The sequence below is a fragment of the Dama dama genome, chromosome 15 (genome assembly GCF_033118175.1).
Source record: "Dama dama isolate Ldn47 chromosome 15, ASM3311817v1, whole genome shotgun sequence".
NCBI lineage: Eukaryota > Metazoa > Chordata > Mammalia > Artiodactyla > Cervidae > Dama > Dama dama.
This window is the reverse complement of record NC_083695.1, coordinates 66,839,379-66,852,024: the sequence shown is the minus strand read 5'-3', so window position 1 is coordinate 66,852,024 and position 12,646 is coordinate 66,839,379. Positions and strand designations below refer to the sequence as shown.

At 38.2% G+C, this 12,646-nt stretch overlaps 1 protein-coding gene across 3 annotated transcripts in view; it reads left to right on the top strand.

The window, feature by feature from the left end:
• The window catches only part of HPSE2 (heparanase 2 (inactive)), a 676,642-nt gene that overhangs the window by 61,875 nt on the left and 602,121 nt on the right, over nucleotides 1-12,646 (top strand). For all 3 annotated transcript variants that reach the window (XR_009696126.1, XM_061162357.1, XM_061162356.1), the window contains exon 3: nucleotides 9,160-9,321. Coding sequence is in view for 2 of the 3 variants with exons in the window: in XM_061162357.1 (XP_061018340.1) it covers nucleotides 9,160-9,321 (162 nt within the window). In the remaining variant the exon portion in view is untranslated. The remainder of the gene's footprint in view (nucleotides 1-9,159; nucleotides 9,322-12,646) is intronic.

Here is a 12,646-nt window from a genome sequence, read left to right as displayed (position 1 = left end):
AACATTAGCCACATAACTCCAACATCCTCATTCCTGCCCATCAGTGGGCCAACACCAGCTCTGGGACCCCTGGGCCCAGTAGCCAGAGACCTCAGAACCCAGCTTTGCCTGCCAGTAGACTGACTTTAGATCCAGGACCCAGCTTTACCCACCAATGCACGAGCATCAGATCCAGGATTCCCCTGGCCCAAACTCCACTCACCAGTGTGTGGCCACTAGTCCTAGTCCACTGTAACCTTGCAGCCAGCTGTATAGGACCCAGCATGTCCATCAGCTGGTCACCTCCAGGTGACCAGGTCACCTCAGGTCACCTCCTGAGGCCCCTCTGCCAGCTGTCCTTGGATCTGGTCCCACTCACCAGCAGGCTGATACAAGTTTTGGGATGCCCTGGATCCCTCAGCCAGCTGCACTAGGAGCTGGCTGCTCACCAGTGGGCCAACACCAATACACTGCAGGCAGAGATCCTGGGACTCAGCTCTGCCCACCAGAAAGCCACCACTAACTCCTTGATCCCCTGTGCTCTGACTCCATCAACCAGCAGGCTGACACCAGCATGGGGATCCTCTGGGCCTCCTGCCTCACTCTCCCACCTCCACCCCCACAGCAGGCTAACACCACCTGTGAGATACCTTGGACTCCTCAGTCAGCCACTTCATGATCCAGCCTCACTTAGCAGGCCAACATGCGCTTTGGGACACCAGTTGTGTCTCAAATGTGCAGCCAGTTGTATCAGGAACCAGCCCCACCTTCTGATAGGCTGACACTAGATCCAGGAACCCAGGTCCCACCAACTCCAGAACCTGACTCTGCCCACTAGTGAGCCAGCACTAGCTCAGGACCCGTCATGACTCCACAGACAGCCACCTTGTGACCCAGCTCCTCAACCATCAGCCAGCAACCTCCACACAAGGCAGGGCCTGGTAATCAACTGAACCAAGGCCAGCCATGCCTATGAGACCACCCACAATAGTAGTCCTCCAAAACAGGAGGATCCATGCAACCCACATAGGGGGCCTGCCTAGAGCATATTGTTTGGTGACCATATAGAGAGGAGAGTATGCTGCTTGGATGCATAGCATGTCTCCTACAAAAGGTGCCTTCTCCAAGGTCTGGAAATGTAACCAACCTACCAGATGTATAGAAACAAAAACAGCAAATAAGGCAAAATGCAGCAACAGGAACAAGTTTCAAATGCAAGAACAAATAAAACCCCAGAAGAATTAAGTGTAGATAGGCAATCTACCCAATAAAGAGTTCAAGGTGTTGATTATAAAGATGATCAAAGAATTTGGGAGAAGAATAGATCAATAGTATGAGAAGTTAGAAATGTTAAACAAAGAGAAAATATAAAGATGAAGACCAAGCAGAGATGAAGATTATAATAACAGAGATAAAAAATACACTAAAAAGGAGACTTCCCTGGTGGCCCAGTGGTTAAGAATCCACCTGCCAATGCAGGGGGCACAGGTCTAATCCCTGGTCTGAGAACTAAAATCCCACATGCCAGGGGCAACTACGCCCTTGTGCCATGATTGCTGAAGCCCATGCATTCCAGAGTCTGCATTCTGCAACTTCTGGGTGCATGCTGCAGCTACTGAAGCCCTCCTGCTCTGGAGGACATGCTCGGCAACAAGAGAAACCATCACAATGAGAAGCCCACACACCGTAACTAGAGAGTAGCCCCCACTCACTGCAACTAGAGAAAGCCTGTGCACCACAACAAACACCCAGCAGCCAAAAATGCACTAAAAAATATACTAGAAAGAATAAACTGTAATTTAAATGATACAGAGGAACAGATTAGTGAGCTGGAAGACAGAATAGTGGAAATCATTGAAGCTGAATAGAAAAGAAAAAAATGAGGACTCTGTAAGAGACCTTTGAGACAACATCAGGTATATTAAGGAGAAGGCAATGGCACCCCACTCCAGTACTCTTGCCTGGAGAATCCCATGGACGGAGGAGCCTCGTAGGCTGCAGTCCATGGGGTGACTAAGAGTCAGACACGACTGAGCGACTTCACTTTCACTTTTCACTTTCATGCATTGGAGAAGGAAATGGCAACCCACTCCAGTGTTCTTGCCAGGAGAATCCCAGGGATGGGGGAGCCTGATGGGCTGCCATCTATGGGGTCGCACAGAGTTGGACACAACTGAAGCGACTTAGTAGCAGGTATATTAACATTCGCATTGTAGGGGTCCCAGAAGGAGAAGAGAGAGAGAAAATGGCAGAGAGCATATTTGAAGACATAAGAGTGGAAAACTTCCCTAAACTGGGAATAGAAACACATCCAGGTCCAGGAACCACAGAAAATTCCAAACAGGATCAATCCAAAAGGCCCACACCAAGTCACATTGTAACTAAAGTGGCAAAAATTAAAGATAAATAAAGAATATTAAAAGCAAGAAGGGAAAAAGGAACGAGTTACCTATAAAAGAACTCCCATAAGCCTGTCAGCTGACTTTTCAGTAGAAACTCTGTAGGTCAGAAGGGAGTGGCATGATATTTAAAACTAAGAGAGAGGAAAACCTACAACTAAGAGTATTCTACCTGGCAAGGGTTTCATTCGTATTTGGAGAGATAAAAAATTTTGCAGTCAAGCAGAACCTAAGAGAGTTCAGCACCACAAAATCATCTTTACAAAAATGTTAAAAAGCCTTTTCTAAATGGAAAAGAAATGGTCATAACTAGAAATGTGAAAATTATGAAAAGAAAAAGCTCTCTGGAAACGCAAATACACAGTAAGGGTAGTAAGTCAATGACATACAAAGCAAGTGGGAATGTTAAAGCACGAAAGTAGTACAAAATCATCCATATCCACTTTCAGTAGTTAAGGGAAAAACACAAACATGTGGAAAGACATGCTACTAGACAACTAATGTATCAGTGAAGAAATCAAAGAAGAAATAAAAAATATCTGTAGACAAGTGAAAATGAAAACACAATGATCCAAAATTAATGGGATATAGCAAAAGTAGTTCTAAGAAGGAAGTTTATAGTGACTTATGCTTTACCTCAGGAAAGAAGAAAAATATCAAAGAAACAAACTAACCTTACACCTAAAGGAACTAGAAAAAGAACAAACAAAACCCAAATTTGGCAGAAGGAAAGCAGTCATAACGATCAGAGCTGAAATAAATGAAATAGAGACTAACAAAAAATAGGGAAATCAGTGGAACTAAGAGCTGGTTCTTGGAAAAGATAAACAAAATTGATAAACTTTTAAATAGACTCATCAAAAAAAAAAAGAGAAGGCCACAGTCAGTAAAACCAGAAATAAAAAAGAATTTACAGATGACAGCACAGAAATACAGAGGGTCATAAGAGATTGCTATACACCAATAAAATGTGCACCCTAGAAAAAAATGGACAAATTTTTGGAAATATATAACCTCCCAACCAAATCAGGAAGAAAGTACAAATAGACTAATTAACAGTAACGAAATTGAATCAGTAGTAAAAATTCAAGACCAGCTGGCTTCATAGTTGAATTCTACCAAACATTAATACCTATCCTTCTGAAACTACTCAAAAAAATTTCAAAAAAGGAACACTTCTGAACTTATTCTGTGAGGTCAGCATCACCCTGATACCAAAACCAGACAGAAAAAAATCACAAAAAAAGAAAATTGCATGTTACCTGTATGAACAGAGATGTAAAAATTCTCAACAAAATATAAGCTAACTGAATTCAACAATGCATTAAAGGATCATACACAACGATCAAGTGGAATTTATCCTAGTAATGCAAAGATTTTTCAGTGCTCACAAATCAATCAGTGTGATACATCACATTAACAAATTGAAGAATAAAGCCACGTGGTCATCTCAGTAGATGTTGAAAATGCTTTTGATAAAGTTCAACATCCAATTATGATAAAACAATCACAGGAAAGTGGGCATAGAGGAAACATACCTCAATATAGTAAAGGCCATTTATGATAAATGTACAGCTATTAATAACATCATGTTCAAAGCTGAGTGCATTTCCTCTAAGATGAGGAACAAGACAAGGATGTTTGTTTACTCTCATCACTTCTATTCAACATAGTTTTGAAAGTCCTGGCCACAGAAATCAGAGAAGGAAAAGAAATAAAAGGAATCCAAATTGGAAAGGAAGAAGTAAAACTGTCACTGTTTGCAGATGACATGATGCTGTACATAGAAAATCCTAAAAATGCCACCAGAAGACTAATAGAGCTCATCAATGAATTTGGTAATGCTGCAGGATACAAAATTAGCATACATCTATTTGTTGCATCTCTATACAGCAACAAACTATCTGAAAGAGAAACTAAAGAATCCCATTTACACTCACATCAAAAAGAATAAAATATCTAGGAAGAAACCTACCTAAGACTTGTACTAAGAAAACTTTTAAGATACTGGTGTAAAAAATTGAATATAACACAAACAGATGAAAAGATACTCCTTGTTCATGGATTGGAAGAATCAATATTGTTAAAATGGTCATACTACCCCAGGTAGTCTATAGATTCAATACAATCCCTATCAAAATACCAATGGCATTTTTCCCCTCAGAACTCGAACATTTAATTTTAAAATTTGTATGCAAGCACAAAGGACCTTGAATAGCCAAAACAATCTTGAGAAAGAGGAACAGATCCTGAGGTGTTATGCTCCCTGACTTCAGATTGTACTACAAAGCTACAGTGATCAAAACCGAATGGTTCTGGCACAAAAACAGACATAGATCAATGAAACAGAAGGGAGAGTCCAGAAATAAACCCACACGTTTATGGTCAATTAATCTATGACAGAAGAGATAAGAATGTGCAATGGGGAAAAACAATCTCTTCAGTAAGTGGTGCTGGGAAAATTGGATAGCTGCATGTAAATAAATTGAACTGGACTACTTTCTCACAGAAAAGTAAATTCAAAGTGATTTAAAGACCTAAATGTAAGAACAGAAACCATAAAGCTCATATAAGAAAACATAGGCATAACACTATATGACATAAATGATGGAAAATTTTTTTGGATCTGTCTCTTAAGATAAAGACAAATGAAAGCAAAAATAAATAAATGGGCTTCAAAGCTTTTGCACGGCCAAGGAAACCATTGCCAGAATGAAGACAGCCTACTGAATGGGGAAGAATATTTGTAAATCATATGACTGATTGGGAGTTGGTCACTGTTGTGATCTATCTATCTATCTTATCTTTATCCTTTCATCTGTTGATGGGTCAGTGGAATATTATTCAGCCGTAAGAAGATGAAATCTTGCCATTTGCAATAATGTGGATGGACCGGGAGGGTATTATGCTTGGTGAAATAAATCTGAGAAAGACAAATACTGTATGTTATCACTTACATATGGGATAATCTAAAAAATGAAACAAAGGAATGAATATGGCAAAACAGAAAAGACAGATATAGAGAACAAATTAGTGGTTACCAGCAGGTAGAGGGAAGGAAGGAGGGGCAAAATAAGGGCAAGAGATTAAGAAGTACAAACTACCATGTATAAAATAAGTAACCTGCAAGGATATATTGCACACCACAGGGAATATAGCCAATATTTTATAATAACTTTAAATAACTATTAATATAAAAATACTGAATCATGAACTTGTATACCTGAGATTAATATAATATTATGAATCAACTGTACCTCAAAAAAAAAGTCTATATTGCAAATCTGTGTTTTCCACAAACATTGTTGAAATGTACTTTTTAAAAGTTTAGGATGTATGTTAGGCTGTGCCCATTGTTTTCTTACTATTCTTAATGTTAAGGTAATTTGTTCATTTTATTTCAAGTTTCTGGATTAAATGACGTTGATATCAGTTATTGCTTCTTCTGCCTTCTGAACAAAACGTTTGTTAGATAGGAAATAGTTTAGTAGATATTCTGTTCTTTGAATCAGATTTCTATCAGAAGATGTCAGGATAATTGAAACCCCTCTTTCTTCATTATAGTGTATTTTGGTACAAGTTTTGTAATGTTTTTTGGGAAAGTATCATCCATGTTTCGTTTCTGGATAGATCAGCTGTAGTATGCTACTGCATAGTATAAGAAGGTACTATTAAGTTCATTAGTTTCTATATAGGAGTAACTTCTGGAAGAATCAGTGAATTTGGCTTTGAAAATTTTGGGATTTGGGACTCACCATGGTTTGTGAACTTGAGAAAGTCACTTAAGCTTTGTGGACCTTGATTTTTCCATACATAAATTAGGGATAATAATGTTACTCATTATCATTTAAGATTACAGAACAGATTATTGTTGTTCAGTTGCTAAGCTGTCTCAGACTGTTTGTGACCCCATGGACTGCAGCATGCCAGGCCTCCCTGTCCTTCACTACCTCCCAGAGTTTGCTCAAACTCATGTCCATTGAGTCGGTGATGCCATCCAACCATCTCATCCCCTGCTGCCTGCTTCTCCTTTTATCTTCAATCTTTCCCAGCGTTGAGTCTTTTCGAGTGAGTCAGCTCTTCGAATCAAGTGGCCACAATATTGGAACGTCAGCTTCAGCATCAGTGAATGATTATTCTAATGAATATTCATGACTGATTTCCTTTAGGATTGACTGGTATGATCTCCTTGTTGTCCAAGGGACGCTTAAGAGTCTTTTTCAGCACCACAGTTCAAAATACCAGTTCTTCGGTGCTCAGCTTTCCTTACAGTACAACATTGAATCCTCACATCCATTATATGACTACTGGAAAAACCATAGCTTTGACTATACAGATCTTGGTCAGCAAAGTAATGTCTCTGCTTTTTAATATTCTATCTAAGTTGGTCATATCTTTTCTTCAAAGGAGAAAACATCTTTTAACTTTATGGCTGCAGGTACCATCTGCAGTGATTTTAGAGCCCAAGAAATAAAATCTGCCACTATTTCCATTTTTTCTCCATCTATTTGCGATGAAGTGATGGGACTGGATGCTGTAATCTTAGTTTTTTGAATGTTGAGTTTTAAGCCAGCTTTTTCACTCTCCTCTTTCACCTTCATCAAGAGGCTCTTTAGTTCTTCTTCACTTTCTGCCATAAGGGTGGTGTCATATACACATCTGAGGTTATTGATATTTTCCCCAGCAATCTTGATTTCAGCTTGTGCTTCATCCAGCCTGGCATTTTGCATGATATACTCTGCATATAAGTTAAATAAGCAGGGACAATATACAGCCTTGACATACTTTTGCCAGTTTTGAATCATTCCATTGTTCCTTGTCTGGTTTCAACTGTTGTTTCTTGACCTGTATACAGGTTTCTCAGGAGGCAAGTAAGGTGGTCACAACAAGAGAAGTCACTGCATGAAAAGCAATGAGAAGCCTGTGCACCGCAACAAAAATAGATTAGGATTTAAAAAATAGCTTACTGTTAATGGTTTGGGCTTCCCTGGTGGCTCAGATGGTAAAGAATCTGCATGCAGTGCAGGGAACCTGGGTTGGAAAGATCCCCTGGAGAAGGGCATGACAACCCACTCCAGTATTCTTGCCTGGAGAGTCCCCATGGACAAAGGAGCCAGAGGGCTACATTCCATGGGGTCACAAAGGGTCAGACACAACTGAGCGACTGAGCACACATTAATGGTTTATACAAATAGTGCCTTTATGTTACACGACAAGAAAGAAAAGATAGGCTCTTGAGCACAAATATGACAGCTCAGTAATAATCTTAGGGGCATAAGCTCATCTCATCGTCCTGTTCACCATCTTTAGCATGTAAGACTTGTGCCCTTGTGCTTTTTGAGTCATTGCCACAAAACGGCTGCTATAACTTTGGGCCTTTTGTTATATTTCAGGCATAAAGAGTAGAAAGGACTAAAACGCTCAAGGAAAAAACTGTTTTTTCTTAGTGAGGTTCTCTCTTTTAATTTGGCCAGGGAACCCCCTAGGGATATATGCCTGCAGTGCATTGGCATGGCTATGTATGTTACATGGCTACTCATGACTTTCAAGGAAAGCTGGGGAATTGTATATTTTGGCTCTTCAGTCTCTATGGTAGAGGAAGGCAAAGGTGAATGTACTGTGTTTACGATATAGGTCGGCTAGTCAACAGTGTTTGCTTTCATCAGTGGTTCAAAGGATTTAATGATGCACTGTATTTTAAAAATTTTATAGTGTAATTTAAATAAATGGTATTTATTATTCCTCTTACCTTCGTTTAATGATCTTGTAAACTAGAGTGTATTCTTGATTTTATTTTAATTTTGTATTCAAGGCTCAGAATACCTTCGAGATTACTTACTTGATTGTTAAATGAGTTCATCTTATTGCCTACATCATAGAAATTAATATAAATATGTTTATGTATAAATACTGCATTATTTCCAACCAGCTTCTGTGTTTTTATCTAAAGTGAGTGAGTGCTATTCTCACATTTGGGTAATCTTTGTGAACCATACATCCTAATGCTCAATTGTCGTTGGTTTGTTTTTATATCTGAGCTTCTCTTCTAGGGCTCTTTTGATATGTTTGGAAATCTTTTGCACAGAATGATGGCCCGCCATTCATGTCTCCTGCCTTGTTTTCTCTTAGGTGTCAATGATATCGCTTAAAGAGCCAAATCTTTCCTATTGGTACATGAACATTAGTTTTTCTTTTCCAAAGCCATAGGTGTCAACAGTGTTTTTTTTTTTTTTTTTTAAATTTTTAACATTTTCTCCCTAAAATCCTTCAGTTTGTTTGTTATGTAAAACTTGAAGGTTTCTAGAGTTGCCTTTCAGATTGCTGCATGACAATAACCTTCATAGTCACTGGTATTCAGGCAAGATTTTATTATTTTTCCCCATGGTAAAAGATGTAAAGAAAAAGGCCCTAGTTTCAAATAATGAAGTCATTCTTCATTAAAAAAAAAAAAAAAAAATTGCCCCAGGGGGTAAATAATTCCTGGAGGTGAGCTGAGAAGGGGAACCAAGGAGTGAGAATCTTAAATAAGGTCAGAGAAAACTAAGAAACAGAAATCTCCAAAGATTTTGGAGATGACCAGAGAAATTTTTAGGATGCATTGTGAAGTGGGAGACGCTTCAGGTTTATTATTTCTGTATCTTTTCATTTTGATGAAAATGTAGTAGTTTACAAATTCTGTCATATTGGGTGAAATAGGACTTTGTGTATATAGTTTCTGTTTTTTTTTTTTTTTGTTTGTTTGTTTTTGCTGCCTGCCTTCCTTCTTTTTTTTTTTTTTTAGACATTGTTCGAAGTGATGTTGCCTTGGATAAACAGAAAGGCTGCAAGATTGCCCAGCACCCTGATGTTATGCTGGAGCTCCAACGGGAGAAGGCAGCTCAGATGCATCTGGTTCTTCTAAAGGAGCAATTCTCTAATACTTACAGTAATCTTATATTAACAGGTAAGGGTATTGGGGTCGGCTGGAATCTTAGAGCACTGTAGATTGATGGTCTCCACTGGTTAGCAGCTTGATGCTTGGGAGACACAAAAGTGGGATTCAGATGATGTGTCTGTCTCTTTCCACATGTCGTTTTTAAAATCATGATGAGTATTCATATAAAATATTTATTATATTTTGCAGATGTATTTTGACTTGAGATTATGGGTGGTTTGGCATGTGTGTTCTCAAAAGAAGGACCAATGGAAACCTAATGAAGCCTTGTAAAAATATGACTTTTTAGATGTGTGCCAATAGATTTGAGAGAATTACTAAATTTGGTGTCTAAGAAGCAGCTATTTTCCTCTTTCTGTGTATGCCCTTTCTGTGAACCCAGTGAATATAAAGATGAAATGTAAAAGAGATAATGATCCACAAGCAGAGCTGAGAATGTTCTATTTTGGGAAGAGTTTGAAACTATCTAGGGAATTTGATTTTCTTTTTAAGAGCAAAGAGGCTATGAGACTGAGCCATATTCACTTACATCCTTGGTTCTAGGAGGGAAGTGAATATGTGTGAAAGTTTAAAGGAGAAACAACTTTTTGCGGGGCTGCTGCAAACTTTGCTAGTAAAGAGCATGTGAATTGCATGTTTTTGTCAAACTTTGGAAAAAATTCTAATAGCACACTCTAGTGTGAGAATCATGAAGGACTTCTGATGAACTGAGAACAGCAGTCTGAGTTACCTCCATTTTCCTAACGGTACGCAAGGCAGATCTGCATATTGATTCAGATAAACTTTAATAAATCAAAGTGTATGTTTTTTTCTTGTTTATGAATATTAAAAATAAAAAGATGCAATGTCTGATGGGCAATGAACATCTCACACTTACTTTTGTAAGTTCCAAGTTAGGAAAATTTAAAAATTTTTTACAAACTTGCAGCATTTCACCAGGAATTACTGAGTGGCAACCAAGTTGTTTTGCTTTTGAAAAAGCACAAGTCTCTACTAACTTTCCATCTTGTAACTGGTGAAAAACCCAACAACATAAGATGAAAGCCAGATTTAAATGTGACTTTAGAGAGCAGAGAAGAGGATTATGGATTTCATAAGTATAGGCCCTATTTTTTGTTCTTGGATAGGTCATTAAGGAGGGAAAACTTTAAAGTGATTTATGGCTAATAAATCCTAAATTGGTTAGTAAAACTATGTTTAAGTTTAGATGTTTGGAAAGAACATATTTTTCTCCAAATTTCTTTAGTCTACCTCAGATGTACAAATGTACATGTGTATAGTATTTTCCAATTCAGTTATTCGAACATTTTAAAGCATACATTAGAGAGGTCAAATCCTATGTTCTTTAATGTGGCATAGAAAGAGCTTAGGGTAATTCTAATCCTAAACTGTGCATCCAGAGTGTGACTTGAAGGCATATTATCTTTGAAAACACAAATGCTCTATTGAGTTCAATGGAATCTTTTCTAATTCTCAGTAACATAATCCCTTTGGATGTTTATTCACAGTTCAAACTGTTGGAATCAACATTGTCAACTTTTACCCTGACAACTTGCTTACTTTCTACTAAACAAACTTACCCTAGAGAAGAGCCTCTTTCCTGCTCTCACTTCTCCAAAGCTGCTTCAAAGAGCCCTCAGGCATTTTCCACATTTTTCACCCAAATGCCTGTGCAGAGGTGGTACCTTGCTGCAGACAGAGCATTTGGTGTGCCCTGGTTTGTTTACATGAAAGTTCGAAAGGTTTTGGTTCCAGGTGTTGGGAAGAGATGGAGTCATTTCGTTTTAGCACCAGTGGTAAAACTATTTTAATATCTTTTAACTAACTCTTTGATTTTACACAGTGTGGTTTTCTAATTGTTATGAAGTTTAATCCTTGATTTCTTGTATAAATTTTGAGAACATGGTCTCCAGACAGCTAAACATAATATTTAAACATAACTAAACTAACTTTTGTAAATATTTCCCTTTTCGGTGATGAATGTATATTGGTAAGGAGGGTGAGGTTGAAGGGGCAGAGACCTCTCAAATGAAGTGACTTTCTTTACCAACATGTTCAGAATACCTACCCTAGGATTTCTGCTTGGTGATGTTTCACTTATTTTGTATAACTGTGGCATAATGTTTGAAATATCTCTGATAAAAGTTTGTGGGAACAGGATGAGGAAACTGGGCCTCCAAAATCTCAGAAATGGATCACTCAACTTCTCTCCCCAACTATTTACAGAATTTCATGTATATGAGTAGCAGTGTATCATAATTGTTTCCTGCTAGTGGTCAGTTATTGGTATAGTCTTTATTTTTAAATTGGACAACTAAGATAATAGTAGAGGAAAAAATTAATAAAGTGATTCAAATGTCAGTATAGTAAGAAATTAATAAAGTGATGGAAATGACAGCTGCTTAAAAGCATACTAAAAATGATGGCTGTTGCCCCTACCTCACAAATAAGCCCTCATTCTTAGGTATTCCATCTTAGTTGATCATACTGTCAGCGTTGAGATGAGAGGTATGCCTTCATATTCTGCATTCTAGCTCATGATCTCTCTTAAACAGCCATCCCTCAGATGATGGCAAATGATATTCTAGCTCTGAGGATCTTCTAAACAACCTATGGTCCTAGTGACAACTCAGTCAATAGAAACAAGTAGTCCTCATTATATTTTTTAAAAAATGGATTGTATTTTTGCCTGATACTGCTGCTGCTAAGTCGCTTTAGTTGTGTTTGACTCTGTGCGACCCCATAGACGGCAGTCCACCAGGCTCCCTGGTCCTTGGGATTCTCCAGGCAAGAACACTGGAGTGGGTTGCCACTTCCTTCTCCAATGCATGAAAGTGAAAAGTGAAAGTTAAGTTGTTCAATCATGTCTGACTCTTAGCGACCCCATGGACTGCAGCCTACCAGGCTCTTCCATCCATGGGATTTTCCAGGCAAGAGTACTGGAGTGGGGTGCCACTGCCTTCTCCTTGCCTGATACTAAACATGTCTTAATATCTTCCTGTGAATGATTTACATGGTATTGGAAATAATGTTAGCCTTACCTAATCTAGAGGGTTTTTGAAGTAAACTCTAAGTTTGTATGAAGGTGATGGAGGAATTCGAGGAGAATTTCAGTGATAGAACTGTTTTAAATATGCTGTATTCTTTCACACTAACTCTCCAACACATGTGTGTAATCTTGTCCTGTATTATCCTGTAACTTGTTGAATCTGAGAGTGTTAAATATCACTGTGCATGTTACTCAAGGAGTGATAAATGAAAGTGAAAGTTTGGTAAGTGACTTTAAGAAAAAGAGTAGGAATCATAACTTCTGTATCTTTGTGCTTTCATGATT